The sequence below is a fragment of the Equus caballus genome, chromosome 8, assembly GCF_041296265.1.
Source record: "Equus caballus isolate H_3958 breed thoroughbred chromosome 8, TB-T2T, whole genome shotgun sequence".
Lineage (NCBI taxonomy): Eukaryota > Metazoa > Chordata > Mammalia > Perissodactyla > Equidae > Equus > Equus caballus.
The window spans coordinates 51,626,444-51,643,232 of record NC_091691.1 but is presented as its reverse complement, the minus strand read 5'-3'; the positions used below and the strand labels follow the sequence as shown (position 1 = coordinate 51,643,232).

Below are 16,789 nucleotides of genomic sequence, written 5' to 3'. Positions count from 1 at the left end.
CACACTGACTCTGTGAAGTAGACAGGACAAGTGAAAAATTTCCAAATAAAGATGAGAAACTGGGGCCCATGGTGCTTCTGAGGGATGTTTTCGAGGTTATATGGCAAGTTAGTTCTGCTAACTCTGCAGATTCAAGAATGCCAAAGGGTGAATTAATTAAAACCTTGCTAGCATTAGTTCGTCCTCCTGTAGTTCCGAGGTCTGTGTATGAATCTTAAAGCGTTTATCATATTTTTGCATCATCTTCCTCATATCCTGACATCATGTAGATTCTAAGTAAGGAGATAGTTCTCAGTTAATGCTTGGGCCAGGCCAAGAGAAAAATAGGTTATAGGTTTTTAAGAGTTCTTAGGGTATTTTTTAATTTTTGAGCCATAGCCCTTGTTTTCAGCTGATATATTTTCTGAAATATACAGGAGAGGACAGTGGAAAGAACAAGAGCCTACTTGTTTTGAATCCAACTACTTACTAGCTTTTTTGACTTTGGAGAAGTTAGTCAACTTCTCTGGGTCCTTGATGCCTAATATCTAAAATAGGATAGTCCCACCTCAGATTTGTAAGGATTGAATGAAATATACATAAAGCCTTAGTTTTCTTCTTCTAGCCTTTGAATCCATTACCCCTAAGGGATGTAAAAAGGAATTTTTAATCACATCATCTTTTCTGTCCTTCCTTTGTTTATCCCATATTTAAAAAGTGATTGCAGTAATGTACAGTGATGGCATCAGTGAATTCCCCTTTCTCCTTCACATTTTCATTTTCAGAGGGTTAGTAAATAATCACTTGGCCTTCTTCACTTGTATCGTTTACATGATGTGTCAGTAGACTTGGGGGCTATTTTTAAGCTGACATAAATGTCATTGTTCCTGCCTTTCTTTGTTTTTTTTCCTTTCACAGAGGATCCTCAAATGCTTCCTTAAAGGAAGAAGAATATAAAGAGCCTTTGCTTTTCCATTCTGGGGATCACTACCCCTTATCTGATGGAGACTGGTCCCCTTTAGACAAGTAGGTATTTTTGAAATTTCTAAGTTTCTTAAAGGAAAGATATATTAAGTAGCTTTTCTGTTACTCACCTATAATATTTCCCATTTCTCTCGTACGGAGAGGAACAGTGTGTACTTTTTAACATGAATACGGATATTCCTGTCAATAATTATTTTGTTCCTAAACTTGATCTGACTTACTCTCACAATGTTGGTCAGTCTAGATCTGTCTAATCAGCATAGAATTTGGCCTTCTATAATTCTTATGTTGTAATCTTTTAGTATCAACTATTAACTGTAATGTGGATAATATTGTGAAGAAACATGCAGTCACTTTGTTCAAATCCAGTTTGTCTCACATTAATTTTGTTTATTTAGCCCATCTTTCCATGTATCTCCTCTTCTGTGAAGTTACCTTTCTCACTGATTTCTTGTGAGAATCAAATGGGATAATGCATTTACAGTGTTTACAGGGGACCCAGTAAGTCACAAATCCTTGATAAACACTAGTTGGCGTTGTTTTCATTATTAAAGAACTCAAGTGGAAGAAATCATTGACATTTCCTTCAATAGAGTCTTTATATCTGCAGGATAAAGCTGATACATTCAGGGGCCAGCCCTGTGGCGCAGCGGTTAAGTTTGCACGTACCACTTCGGCAGCCTGGGGTTCGCCAGTTCAGATCCCAGGTGGGACATGGCACTGCTTGTCAAGCCATGCTGCGGCAGGCGTCCCACATAAAACAGAGGAAGATGGGCACGGATGTTAGCTCAGGGCCAGTCTTCCTCAGTAAAAAGAGGAGGATTGGCAGCAGATGTTAGTTCAAGGCTAATCTTCCTAAAAAAAATTAAGAAAGAGCCGATGTATTCAGACTTTATTTTAATCTCTTGAGCTCAGGAAGACTGAGGTTCCTGACTTTAAAGTTGTCACATTTCTTTGTCCTGTGTTTGCAGCGCCTATTCCCCAACGGCAGTGTGTCCTAAGAGCGATTCAGAGCTGGAGGTGAAACCTGCCGAGAGCCTGCTCAGATCTGAGTCCCACATGGAGTGGACGTGGGGCGGGTTCCCAGAGTCCACCAAGGTACTAGGGTTTACTTGCCTGTTAAGTGTGTCCAGTTAAAAACATGTGAGGAGTCCCTCGTCCATGAGTAAAGGGGCAGGGGCGATTTCTGAGCGAGCTCACTTGAATGAATATAAACGATGATAGTGCCCTCATGTGGTTACGTAAGTAAATCCAGATTTAATGTTTTTCGTAACATTTGTACTATGTGTTTACAGCAGAAGGAACCTAGCATTATTTTGTCTGTGTTTTTATTTAGTAAACAATGTTGATTGTTAATTAGCATTTTAATAAGGAAAATTCTAAAGGTAGCTAAAGGAAACTAAAATTTCCACACTGAAATTTTAAACAGGAAATTGATTATGAAAGCTTTTTGCCAGTTCATAATGAAAGAACCAAGAATTGGTAAGATGTATTTCTTGAGAAAGAAAATGCTTAACCCCTCTATTTAATTTAGTTTTTTAAAAACATACATTTTGCTAATATGTGTGATTGCATTGAGACTTGACTGTCCACTTTCACATTGTTTTAAAAGAGCCTTGAGGTAGACCAAGCAGGGCTAAATTGTCGTGTAGCACTCAACTTTTCTCCATCAAAATGAATATTCTCCCTCTACGTATGTAAAAATTGTCATATTTCCTCAGTCTTCTCCAGTGTTTAACTCTTCATAGTAGAACAGGTATAAATATAACTCTTTTATAAATATCAGGATATTGAACAAAATTCAGTTATTAGTTTTTTTCCCACTTCTTAATTATGAAATATTTCACACGTACAAAATAATGTATTTACTGAATGTGTTGTTATAAATAAAATAAACATTTACCTGCACCCAGCTTAAGAAATAGATTATAACAAACACCTTTGAAAGTAGTTTAATTTTTAAACAATTCCACTTTTTTAGGTCAGCAAAAGAGACAGATCTGACCATCATCCTAGGACAGCTACGATTACACCGTCAGAAAATACCCATTTTCGGGTAATTCCAAGTGAGGACAGCCTCAGCAGTGAGGTTGAAAAGGATGCTTCCATGGGAGAAACGGTCTGTACCATAGTGAAACCCAAACCCAGAGCCCTGTGTAAGCAGATGAGCGATGCAACTAGAGGTGCAGGACTTGTCGAACCTCTCCTGGAGCCACCTCCGATTTCATCTATGTTAGATGCAGACCAGCTTCCTAACCCCTTGTTGCTGGAGGCTCCCTCAGAATCAAAACCAGCAGCTAAGGTAGACTCGCCGTCAAAGAAGAAAGGTAATCATTTGTTTAGTGGCCTCAGGGCCTCTAATTTAGATGGTAAATTATTTCAGTGTTTCAGATAGCGTGTGGTGGCTGCCTTTATTTTGGTACTCCCTGGTCAGAACCTGTCGCACACGAATGGCTTGTTTAACGTGGCTTCCCCCACTGCACTGCAGGTTCCGCTGGAGCAGGACCCTGACTTCCTCCCTGCCATTGCTGCTCAGGTGGCACTTGAGAAACATTTATTGAAAAAATAAACAGCAATTTTCAAATCAGTTAATGAGTAAACTTAACCACTTTATTGACACCTTATTGTCAGTAAAGTGAAGTGGAATCCTAAAACATTATACGTGTTTAAACACAAAAAATTAGACTAGAGAAAAATGTTTTCATCTGAAACATCTGGTTAGTTGAGGCCAAATTAAGTACTTTTTTGCAAAATGTGGGATATAAATAAATGTACACTAATTATCAGTATGCGTGCTCTTCTTTCTTTGATTATTTCCCTCTAAAACAGACAGAAGATAGAGTCTAACTCTTGGCTCAACATTTCTGCCTCACTTTTAGAACTCAAGTTGAGTAAATCAGAACGTTCTTACTATTTAAAAATATAAAGTTGGGGCTGGCCCCGTGGCCAAGTGGTTAAGTTCACGTGCTCCGCTGCAGGTGGCCCAGTGTTTTGTTGGTTCGAATCCTGGGCGCGGACATGGCACTGCTCATCCAACCACGCTGAGGTAGCATCCCACATGCCTCAACTAGGTGGACCCACAACGAAGAATATACAACTATGTACCAGGGGGCTTTGGGGAGAAAAAGGAAAAAAATTAAATCTTTAAAAATATATATATATATATAAAGTTATCCATTGATACTTGATACAATAAGAGCCAGAACATACTCACTGTCTGAACATTGGCCTCAGGCCCTATTTTTAGGGAAGTAAAACTCTCACTAAAAATACCCATTGTCACATATAGCCAAATACCTACTTCACTTTTTGAAAAATTCTAGCACCAGAGGTTGAATAATCACAAACTGGCTTAGTAAATATCCACTACTGGTATGGACCTTTGGGATCACTCAGAAATAATTTATTTAAAAGAAAAGAATTTGTCGAGGGTGTTTGTGGCCAACTGTGGTCTTTCAGCTGATGACCCAGCTTAACTTGGTGTGCCTGCTCTTTCACTTCTCCTGGAACCAAAGACCATGTGTTCTACGCGAAGAAATGTTGAGGGAAAAATCCAGTTTTCAGAGAGAGTGTTTGGTTTTAGTCTAGGAAACTTAGTACGTAGTGTAGGAGCCGACTAGACATAGGAGCGCTGAGTGTTTCCACCATTCATTTGGCCTCGTTCCCCACCCCACAACAGTTTATTAGGAAAATTCTTATACATTTTTGCTTTCTCTCTCCCTCTTTTTCTCTCTCTCTCTGTCCCTCTGTCTCTCTACTCACACACATACATTTTTGTATTGTTTTAAGCCATTTGGAAACAAGTTGCAGGCATTTTGGTAAATATTCCAAGATACACTTTCTAAAAATAAGAACATTTTCTATATACAAGTACCATTGTCATCTTGAAGAAGCCATATTCATGTTTCCTCAAATGTACCAAGAACAGCTTTTTAGCTGGTTTTTTCCTTCCAAACCAAGATCTCATCAAGGTTCACATGTTGCATTTGGTTTTTATGTTTAGTCTTTTTTATTTAGAACAACCCCATCCCCCCCATACACGCACATGCTCCCTCACTCTCTCACATACACACACTCCCTCACTACACTTCTCTCCCCCTCTACACCCATGATGCTGACCTTTGGAAGAGCTCAGCCAAGTGTCTTGTATCCTTTCTCGTGCTCTGGATTTATCTGTTTTTCTTCACGGTGACATCCCCATGTTTCTTAGATTGGAAGTCAGCTCTAGAACTGCACTAACAGGAATGTAATGTGAACCACATGTGTAACGTTGTCTTCTCACATTAAAAAAGTACAATAAAGGGGGCTGGCCCCGTGGCCGAGTGGTTAAGTTCGCGCGCTCCGCTGCGGGCGGCCCAGTGTTTCATTGGTTCGAATCCTGGGCGTGGACATGGCACTGCTCATCAAACCACACTGAGGCAGCGTCCCACATGCCACAACTAGAGGGCCCACAACAAAGAATATACAACTATGTACCGGGGGGCTTTGGAGAGAAGAAGGAAAAAAAAATAAAATCTTTAAAAAAAAAAAAAAAAAGTACAATAAACAAGTGATAGTAAGTTCAGTAATATATTCTAAGCCAGTAAACGCAAACTGTTATAGTTTTAACAAATAATCAATATAACTATTGAGATATTTTACAATTTTTATAGTAAGTCTTGGAAATCTGGTGTGTGTTTTATACATTTTTTAACACATTTTGCATAACCTCACTTCACACTAGGACACTTCAGGTGTTCAGTTGCCACTTGTGGCTGGTGACTACCCTAGTGGGCAGTACAGATATAGAGGCTTAATTAGATGTGCGTTAAATATTTTTTATGTTTTGAGGATTACTTTATGGGATATATTGGGTACTTCATATTACACCTTAAAATGTCCCACTATTAGTGATTCTAGATGTGATCATTTAAGGTATTGTCTGCCAGATTTGTCTATCATAAAGGACTTCTCTTTTGCAATCAGAAGGTCATATGTGGTAATGCTTTGGCACCCTGTCACCATTCTGTTCCCCAACAACCTTTCCCTCATGGTTTTAGAACAATGGTTGCTCAATGCCGGTGATTTCATCAGATTTGGTTGTGCTTATTCATACTGTAAATATGAAAAAACTTTATCATCAAATATGATTTAAAGGCTAGGATTATTCATGTAACAGCAAATGAAAGAATGAGCAAATTAGTATATGTTCATTGAGCAACTGTTATGTGTGTGACACTGAATTTCTCTTCGATTTCATGAATGGTTGAGAACCAACACAAGTGCAAAGGTTAGTTAACACCTTTAAAATAAAATGCAGTTCTCATCATGGTCAGCTTTATTATTTGCAAACCTTTATTTTCCTGCAGAGTTGTAAATGAAGGATAACCAAGTTCTTCTCTCTGGTGTGTTTTTTCTATGAGAACAGGTGTCCACAAGAGAAGCCAACACCAGGGACCTGATGATATTTACCTAGATGATTTAAAGGCTCTAGAACCTGAAGTTGCAGCTCTCTATTTCCCTAAAAGGTAGAGTATTCTTTCTATGTTGAGAGGTGAACAGCTCTGAAATATTGTAGCTATTTTGAGAGCAAAACATTTTGTCTGAGAAAAAAGAGCAGGATGATGGTGTCTTTTAGCTAAGTTGGATGATTGCTTCAGATTTTGGAAAATCCAGAAATTGTATATGTGTTGTTTGGACAATAGTGATTTGAAACTAATAATTTACCTATTTAATATGAAGAAATTTTCAATGGAAGGAGAAGAGGTGCATTAGTTAAACCTACATAAGGATGTAGCAGTGGGTATGACGTTAGATTAGCACTCCTTACAGGCATTAATCCAAACTCAAGATGCTTCGGAAAATTCATTAGCATTTATTTTATTATGCGTTTTAAAGGTAATATATCTTTATTTGAAAACATTTTACGAGGAATGCCTTCACTCCTTCAGTGAGTCTGAGCTCCCAGGCTTTCTGAACTCGGGCCCAGGTCTGGTGAGGCACCATTCCAGCTGGCCTCTGCCCCCCACATCCCTAGAGCTCACCCTACTGTCACACTTCCCTGGCCTACCTCACAAGTTTCCCCTTTGAATAACTCTAACGCCTCAGATATGATATATGTGTACTGTTTTCCCAAGTTCATCTCCATTCTTAGGGAAATTCCATTATAATACTCTATGATTACAAAAACCAATTTACTTTGCCCCACGGAAGTATGGCTTGGATATACTGAACTGTAGGCATACATGATTAAATACTTTTAAATAAGTTATTGAAAAACATTTCATTGTTTTTATTTAAAATAGAAAGATTGACAAGATATTTAAATTTTTTATATATATTTTTGGAAGGTCCTTAAAACTCCTTCCTAGCTTTCTGCCCTAAATTTGTCTCAAAATGTCTACTTTGTATAAGTAACAGTTGGGTTTTTAGGGTGAGAACATTGAAACTGCTCCATTTTTTGTTAAAATGTAAGCTGTCTTAGAATCATCATATTTCCCTGTCCTTAATCGTTTATTTACTTTGGTATCCCTAAGGTAGATTTCTTAGTTTCCTTTTCAAACAATGAGAGTGACTAATGCAATGGGACCTTGCTGTGCTCTGTTAGACTTTGACTGTGGGGGGTCACTGCCACACAGCAAGCAAGCTCTTACCTCATGAATGAATTATTTCTGGAAACATTTCTTAAATACTTAAAGATAGACTGTTGTGATCCTTGTAATCAATTATTTTGTTGTCATCGTGATCATTGTCATCTTGACTGAATATCCGGTATTTATAATTATAGCTAAATATAAATCACGTTACTCCTGTGGATTTGGCGACGTGTTGAGTCAGGTGGCATCCTCCCTGTGTTTGGAGGTTACACTGGTTAGGGTAATACTAGCTGCTCTGTCTGGTCAAACTCAAGACCTTGGTGGCTTACCACAGCTCAAGTTTGTTTCTTGCTCGTGGGATATTCCAGAGCCAGTGTTTGGTGGGAGGCCTTGCACATGGGGATTCAGGAGCACAAGCTCTTTCCACCCTGAGGCTCCGCCACCCTGGCAGGACCCCTGTGGAAGGGACAGAGAATCGCAGAGGGGAGCTTTCCGGGGCCAGGCTGGGGAAGGGCACAGCACCCCTCTGTCCCTGTCTGACAACTTGGTCACACGGTCACCTGGCCACACCTGACTGTAAGGGGACCTGGCCCTGTGCCAAGGAGGAGGAGATGCGAGTTTGTGAACACACAGCAGCCTTCTGTTTGTTTTCCCCTGGGGTTGGCCCTGCCCCTCAACCCCAGTGTAACAACAGGTTTTCTGCTTCAGGTGGGCTTTGGCTTTTTCACCATTTCCGGTGAGGAGAACTTACTGCTATTCCATTTAATCTCAATATTGTGGTATGGGTATGCATTGCTGTTAAGAGAAGAAAATTTCCAAAAACCTAAATCTTTTCTTGGTTCAAACGCAAACATAACAGCTTTTGAACTTTTCCATTTATGACATATCTGTACTTTGCTGCCACCTACTGCTCAAATTTGAGATTTTTCTAGAGATCATCTAACTTCACCAGATTACATACATTGATTGCATACATTAAATATACCGACTTTTTGAATAAAATAAAAGAATTTGAAAATTCTAGAGCAGTATCTCAGTGTGACAGTAAATAACCATTCAAAGGGTGTAGAGCAGTAAACATTCATGATTAAGAGACTTAAGGTTCCATTTCCATGTTTTCCTCTCAAATTTACGCTCCATTACAGAAAGTTTCCCTTAGGATCATTTACCAAAACCTGGCTCTGTGCCTTTCCATCTAGAAAAGTGAAAATACTGAGTAAGCCTGTCTTCAGCCCTGGCCCTCTCTGCTGTCAGAACGGTTTGTCTCTAGTTTCTTTCTCAGTATAGTTCTTCAAGGTGGGTCTGGCCTCCTGAAATTTTTCTCTTGCTTAATTTCTTTGTTCTATTTTGTGAAGTAACAGATGAATTTAGAAAAGCCTTGTTTTTAAAAATAAAACAGCCCTGGACTACAGTAATTTTCTACAGGATGTATATGTACCACAGCTTTTTCTAGGAAATTAGGATCAAAAGGTTTCCAAACATCAGATTTTTCTTAATTACTCTGTCATTTTCATCATGGAAATGTAAATAAATGCTTGTAACTCTTTTACTCCTTTAATTAAAATCAGAAAGGCCATGGTTAAAAAGGTTGCATTATTATGAATAACTGAAGTGGTTTTTGCGACATATTTACTGTATTCACAGTTAATTCCTCAGTAGTGCTATTAGGTTATTTATTTTTAATGTCATTTATGCTATGATTCTAAACACCACCTAAGAAAAGCTATGTCTGATTGTTGGTCAATCTGTTCCTTTTTAAAGGGGGTATGTTAATTTGGTTCAAGCCCTCAGAGAACCACGTAGTAAGCTAGGAATACAAGAAGTTGTAATAAGGCAAATCCTCTTCTCCCCATCCCCTGCCACAGTGAATCAGACCCCGTCTCCAGGCAGTGGCCCGAGTCTGACACGCCTTCTGGCTCCCAGTCCCCACAGTCCGTGGGAAGCGCGGCCGCTGATAGTGGCACTGAGTGCCTCTTGGATTCTACCATGGACTTGCCCGACGTCACCCTCTCCCTTTGTGGGGGCCTCAGTGAGAACGGAGAAATTTCTAAAGGTACACGAGGCAGTTGTGCCTGCCGTTGCTTGATAGAAAACCTGCGGTTCTGCCACTTCAGGGTGTGAAATTCTTTAGCGATCTTGTGCAGGTAACAGGTGATCTCCCTTTAATGTCAGACCTTAACCCCTCATTTAAGGTACCTCATGTGGAGTGACATTACAGATAAATGGCTTGGCTGACGGGGGTGCCTTGAAGGCTGCATTTCACATTAAGAGGTTGAGAGTTCTCAGGCCACCCTGTTTGCTGAGCCAAGGTCAGCTCACACTGTGTTGTTTTCTCGTCTGTAAAGTTGTTGAAATATTTGTGGGACTGGGTTCCAGCTGTCCTCCTGGAAAGCACAGGGCCTTAGACATGAGAGTAGGGCCTGAAGTTATTGAAATTGATTATCCACTGAGTAAATGTTCTTTCTGGCAAAAAGTAGAAGGGATTACTTTCTGTCTCAGTCTTCAGAGTTGGCCAGGAGAGTGAAGTTTGCTCAAGAGAAAGGAAGGAGCTTGTTTAGCAGAGGTCATACAGACGCCTCTGCTGTGGGCTGGGCACCAGCGTGCGTTTGTCCCAAGTTCTTAGGCCTTTTTGGTTTTACTTTCCTTTGTAAACTAAACTCTTAATATTTCCTCACTTTGGCTGGTGGCCCTTGAATGATTCTCCTCTAAGGAAAGGTTTTCTTTCCATGGCTAGCATCATCTTTTGTCTTCTCTCACCCCAGAGCAGCTGAAGGCCTGCATATGGCAGACTGGGTGCCCGGAGCCTTACAGCTCTGCTTTCCTCAACGTTCTTCTTTTTAGGATCATAGTGGGCTCGTTATGCCTCTCTTCTCCATCTCTTAATTCTATTTATTAATTTTAATTTTTGCAAGAGATTGAGTGTGTTACAGCCAATGGTATCTTCTAAGGATGAAATTAAATAGGTCACATTCTTATTATAATCCTCATAAGCCCTCACTTAAAATTTAGGTGTAGGGATGTGGAAAATATACAATTTATATGAACAGTAAATTTTATGCTTTTTAGGAAAGTATTGGTAACTTAGGTAGAGTTTGTTATTGGAGGAGGCAGAAATGGCAAGTAAAAGTAAATAATACACAAATTACCAGGAGGAACCATCCCAGTGAGAAATTTCTGTTAGCCTGGATCTCCTAGAACGCAGGTTTAGGAACAGGGTACAAAAATTCACGCAAAACCCTCATTCATTCTGCAAGAACCTGGGATTTATTTCTAGACAGACCCCAACTCGAATTCTGGTGTGTGTGAATTTCTTTCTCCAAGCAATTGTAAGACATTTTGATTGTTTTCTACTGTAGCACGCATTTAAAGCTGTGAGACCCCCATGAATATTCCCCAGTTATGCAGTTGCCTGCCAGTAAAGAGTGTCTCCCTTTGATGGGAATGAAATTCTCAGTTTTTCATTAGTTATACAGTGTGTGTGTATACACGTGTGTGTGTGTCTTCCTCTCTCTCTGGCCACATCTGTAATCTATTTTCCTTTTAAAATTCTCTGGCATATCTCTTGTTTTTGTTTTGCTTCGTTTTGTTGTTTTATTTTTTACACTGGGGGAGGAGTGGTGGAAGAGGGAGAGGGTAGAAAGGAATTGTTCTTTCTTGCCCTGGGGAAAAAAGTGTCTGACATTTTGTTTTTGACGGATATAAAAATAGGTTTTTTAAAAAAGGACTTATCCTGTAGTGCTGTCAATGCAGAGAGCATTGTGATCATCTCCTATGGGAATTTGTGTCATCTCTGACCAAATTGATCATTGTTTTCCATTGCAGAAAAATTCATGGAGCATATCATTACTTATCATGAATTTGCAGAAAACCCTGGACTTATAGACAATCCTAACCTTGTAATACGGATATATAACCGGTAAGTGCAATCTTGCTTTTATAATTGTTAAATACTCTTGGAGTGCTCTTTTTCCAAGTGCTCTTTTTAACCATCACCGTTTTTCTTGCCATAAAATATACCATCTCCTATAAATGAGCAGTGGGCTCCTATAATGGGCAGTGACTTGGTAGTGAAAGTGAAGCCTCAACTTCATTTTTAAATAAGGCACTGAAATGTTATTCTGTTGTATAGATTTTACTGCTTTTCTATTCAGAGAAGTTTGGCTTAAAGCAAAGATTACTCATGTGACAAAAAATTTAGCTGATCATCTTTTCATTGAAAAGAATAAGGAATTTCCTGTTATTTCTACCCTCCCCCTCTGCTCCCTTCCTCCCTCCCTTTCTACCCCCTTCTCTCTCTCACTCTCTCCTCTCTCTGTGTAATGGTTTGCACAATCTTTATTTCTCACAGTTACTATAACTGGGCTTTGGCTGCTCCCATGATCCTTAGCTTGCAAGTGTTCCAGAAGAGTTTGCCTAAGGTGAGAGGATCCACTGTTTGTTGCCTTTTCAAAAATATCTACAGCATATAGAACTTAGAAAAAAATCTATATTTAATATAAAATTCATATGATAAAAGATCCAAAGAGTTCTATGTGCCCACTCAAATTACCTCATGCCCCAAATCTAGAAAATTAGCTGGGCTGCCACATCTTTGTCATTTTTACAAGATATTTATACCAGTTTCTGGTTATGTATGAAAGTTGAGAGATTTTACTAATTGTTAGTTAAATATAGAATGAATGAAGAAAGTTTCCTCTCATTAACATGGAAAGAAGCAGGAAGAAGAGGGTGCTGTGGCCCCCAGAAGCTTAATATCATTGTGGTTAGGTCAAATGGGGACGAGTAAGCCTGTTATGTAGAACCTGAAGGTTTGCCTTGAATCTGTCCACCAAGAAGACATCATTGTCCTGGTTGGTCCTCAGAACGCATGAGAACCACATTTGTCAAGGGTAGAGAAGTGAGAGCAGCCCACCACCAGCCCCTAAGGGGGCTGCTCCTACATAGCCAGCTACCTGTCTCGCCACAGAATGCCACGAAGCCATGCTGCCACGAGAGAGGATACTCCGTCTCTCAGAGGAGTTGAACACTCTGGAGGAGTTTGGGAGGTGTGGCAAGCATTGCTCATGTTCCATAATAAGGCACCATCCTGCAGGCTAAGGTAGAAAGTAGTCCAGGGCTTTGTGACCAACAGGTTGCTAGACTGACCCAGGTTGATTGTTTCCAGGCCACAGTCGAGTCCTGGGTCAAAGATAAGATGCCAAAGAAATCTGGTCGCTGGTGGTTTTGGCGTAAGAGAGAAAGCATGACCAAACAGGTAAGTGACCTGGAGGCACTCCTTCCCATGGGCTGAAAGAAGGGAATCTCTCATTTAGACAAAAAGCCTTTTTGCCAAGCATGAGAAAGTCAATTTGGGCTGTGTAATGCTCTTCTACAATGATAATAGTCACCATTTTTGAACAGCTAACGTGCAGGTTCTGTGCTGGATGCTTTACTTGCGTTACTCTCACCTCCCCGGAGCCCAGCAGTGTAGACGTTTGAGTTCTCATTCTATAGGTCAGGAGACTTGGGCATGAGGAGCTGAAGCAGCGTGACACCGAGGGCACATACCTGTGAGGGCTGGAGCTCGGGTTTGGCCTCCAGTCCCCTTCCGAAGCCCTTGCCCTTTCCCCTTTGCTGCCACACCTTCCACACAGAAGTTGAGCTTGTTCTGCTGCACAGCGGGCAGCGACACCAGGCACACTTACTCTGCAGTCCCAGTGTCCCTGCTGTGGCCCTCGCGAGTGTGGGCCAGTTGTGTTATACTTTGTGACTTGAAATGGTGCTCTTTTAAAATTTTTACTTCTGGATTTGTAGTGACAGCTTTTTGTGTAGCAGCATATGACTTCTGTCTCAGGTTTCTGTTCTTTGGCTCAAACTAGAGAAAGTCTGTTTCTTAAGCATTGTTAAATTGTGGATTAAGAAAGCAGTTTTGCTTGTTCCTGGAGAGGGCTGCTGCTGAGTTTTTGCTTGTCACTGGGGAAAATTTGCACGTTGCCATTACTTTCTTGCTGTTTTAGCTGCCGGAGGCCAAGGAAGGGAAATCCGAGGTGCTGCCGACAAGTGACCTGCCGTCAGGCGCAAAGGAGCCGGCCAGTGGCAGGTGGGGGCGCCTGTCCTTCCTCCAGGCCCACAGCGCTTGGGCTACGCCTGCTTTAGCCGTTGCATTTGGGTTGATTTGGGCAGTTTTGTTTAATTCTTAGTCAGAAACATCTTTCTCCTGTGGACATACATGACAATAAGTGGCTTGTTTGTGCCACTCAGGTAGTTAGCAGATGATAACTTCTGCTTTTCTAAAAAATATTATCAGCTCAGAGGAGTAAATATGCTCATCACTGCTTCCAAAATACCTTGTTCCCATCCTGGAGCCATGGAAGCAGAGGCCTGCGAAATGCAGGCCTCTGGGAGGCGGTCTCGAGGAGTCTTAAGATGCACTGCCTCCGGGGCCTCTGCCCCCTGCTTCCTGTCAGGTGCAGAAGGAGATATGAAGGAGAATCTCACAGTGGGCACGGGTTCACTTAACCTCTTGGAAGAAGTAGCACCCCTTTGGACATTGGATTGGCCTACCCTGAGAGGAGGCCCATCAGATACCCCAGCCTGGTCTCTGCCAGCCTTGTATTCCCCCAGTCAGATGCTTTCTTCTCCTGCCACTCCCTGACTCTTTAATTTAGTAGTCTGTCTAAGCCTGAGCATTCATCTTCTTCCTCTTTACTCTCTTCTTTTAAAAGGAGTGTATAAAATCTTTCCTGTTAGTTTATTAGATCAGTATAAACAATTATATTTTCCACAATGTATGTCTTTTGAAACATACATATTCTTTTCAACAAGAGACAGTAGACTAGTAGCATTCACTGGTCACAGTAGAAAATGACGAGTGATGGCCACACAGTAACTGCTGGTCAATCATGAGACGGAGGAGGAAGGTGGCCTTAACACTTCGTGACACGAATATTCAGACATGGGAAACAGGGAACAACTCTTCCCACCTCTAGAATGCATTTAGGATCTTTCTCTTTTCTTGATCCTAAATGAAAAGCTCTCATCAATAAAACACCTTGCTGCCTCTTCAGTAACTGGGTTGATCTGAATAGGTCAGCCGAGGATGACTCGTCGAGTGACGAGGGATCACAGGAGCTCGAGGAATCAATCAAAGTGGACCCCGTCCCCACAGAGCCCCCGAGCCACAGCGGCACGACCTCATATAAGAAGTCTCTTCGACTCTCCTCAGACCAGATTGTGAGTCGTCTGTGATCCCTGGGGATCCAGTCAGATTAACTTAGTAACTGTTGAATCGGATGTGCTTCCCTTCTGTCTCCCCAGTGCAAAGCCTTATGCACGCTGCCTGGTGTGTGGTCGCGTAAATGCTGTCTTAATTAGGTATGCAGGAAGAGCAGAGAGGTTTTATTTTGGGGGGGGATTGGAGAAGTTTCTTGGAATCCCGAAACTCCATTCAGGCTGCCTCTCCCTCAGCCGAGCTTGTTGTGAGCCAGCTGTGTGCACTCCACTGGGCCAGGTGTGTGCTGATGTGACAGAAACCATCCTGAGCTGGGGTCCTGAAACACCAGCGGTGGTTTTGTAAATATTCAGACTCTTTCCAAACTATATGTTTTCGGCCGGTTTTTTTTCTTTTATTACGGTTATCATATTTATGTATTTCTTTCCATTCTTTATACATTGACACATGCATATGTATATTTATATATTTTAGAGATTAGGATACTTTTTCACTTAGCGTTATATCTTAAGCAATCTCTCAGTGACTGCATATTATTGGAAAATGTGACTTTCAATTGTTACATGTAATTCCATCAAAGTGATTTACCGTTTTCAAAATTCTCTCTCTGTAATTTTCTTTATTCCCCTACTTTTTATGAAAGGCAAAACTGAAGCTCCAAGATGGCCCAAATGATGTTGTGTTTAGTATTACAACCCAGTATCAAGGTACCTGCCGCTGCGCAGGGACCATTTACCTGTGGAACTGGAATGACAAGGTCATCATTTCAGATATCGATGGAACAATAACTAAGTAAGCAGGAGCCCTTACGTGGTGGGTGGCAGGGAGGGGAGGTGCAGGTCAGTGTGTGGTGGGGGGTCCCTTGCCGGGTTGACCTTGGCCGCTATTGGGAGTGTTTTTTAAACTGTATGCGCTGAGACGTCCTGGTGCAGTCCACACAGGGTCATTTTACAGTTGGAGGAGATGAGCAGAGCCTTACAAATGTACCATCAAAAATCACTTTTGGAAAGATTTAGTTCTTTGGTCTCAAGTCTGGTGTTAAAAAAAATCTAGGAAGCTGTTGAGATTAGGGAAGAGAAACAGAGGATGTGTGGTTGTAAATTCTCTCTGAAAATGAACATCTGGCTCTCGCGTCTGATGCTACTTTTAGCGGTTCCTCGGTGGGTGTATTTGCAGGAGACGGGATCACTGTTGAATAAGCCGTGACGAGATCGCCTTTGAAGAGTGTCCCCACCCCTCCTCCACCCAGTGTATGTTGGCAGCTGGTATTGGACTAAACAGGAGAACACTTGGCTTTATATGCTCGATTCCTGATGCCTTTTTCTGTTTCTACCCTCTTAGGTCGGATGCTTTGGGACAGATTCTTCCACAGCTGGGTAAAGACTGGACTCATCAGGGTATAGCAAAGCTCTACCATTCCATCAACGAGTAGGTATCCTGTCCCACATGTCAGTGCACCGTAGTGAGCTGGCATTTTGCTTTAAGAACTATAGAAAAATAGCATACATCAGCCCCTGGAAATTGTTCATGATCCATCTATTCCTGCTCTTCTTTCCCACTTCTTTCCTATAACCTCACCCAGAGAAGAGTGGCAGCCACCATTTGTGGAACCTGAGCTGTGCGCTGGGCATTACATTACGTGTTTAACTTCTTTGGTCGCATTCTCACAATGTGAAGAGTTTTAGGCACTACCTGTATCTATAGTTACAGCCATAATTGAGTTTTTTAGCTATAATTTAACAAGAGAGCCGATTTTCTTTTTTACCAATTGGATATTTTTAAATTGTATTTTGTTGAGTAGGTAATACACGCGTGCATGAGGGAAACATGTCACCCATGGGGTCCTCTCTGTCAGAGAAAACTGCCTTGGCCTTCGTGGGACCCTAATACATACGAGTTAAATTGATTTGAAAAATTAGTGTCTTAAGCGTTAGATAAGAATGTCATAATATAAGTATGTCGGTTGCCCAGATATAATTTTGCCATTTGTTTTACTGAATGGTTTGCGTTCTGCAAATTGTCTTTATAAATAAGGTCCTTT

The 16,789-nt window shown here is 41.1% G+C and overlaps 1 protein-coding gene across 7 annotated transcripts in view; it reads left to right on the top strand.

Annotated features, from left to right (window-relative positions):
• The window catches only part of LPIN2 (lipin 2), a 91,078-nt gene that overhangs the window by 68,990 nt on the left and 5,299 nt on the right, over positions 1-16,789 (top strand). For all 7 annotated transcript variants that reach the window (XM_070220807.1, XM_023647552.2, XM_023647554.2 and 4 more), the window contains 12 exons: positions 898-1,005; positions 1,935-2,061; positions 2,945-3,290; positions 6,371-6,470; positions 9,404-9,591; positions 11,361-11,454; positions 11,887-11,956; positions 12,703-12,792; positions 13,535-13,617; positions 14,606-14,750; positions 15,392-15,540; positions 16,090-16,176. In XM_070220807.1, the coding sequence (XP_070076908.1) occupies positions 898-1,005; positions 1,935-2,061; positions 2,945-3,290; positions 6,371-6,470; positions 9,404-9,591; positions 11,361-11,454; positions 11,887-11,956; positions 12,703-12,792; positions 13,535-13,617; positions 14,606-14,750; positions 15,392-15,540; positions 16,090-16,176 (1,587 nt within the window). The remainder of the gene's footprint in view (positions 1-897; positions 1,006-1,934; positions 2,062-2,944; positions 3,291-6,370; positions 6,471-9,403; positions 9,592-11,360; positions 11,455-11,886; positions 11,957-12,702; positions 12,793-13,534; positions 13,618-14,605; positions 14,751-15,391; positions 15,541-16,089; positions 16,177-16,789) is intronic.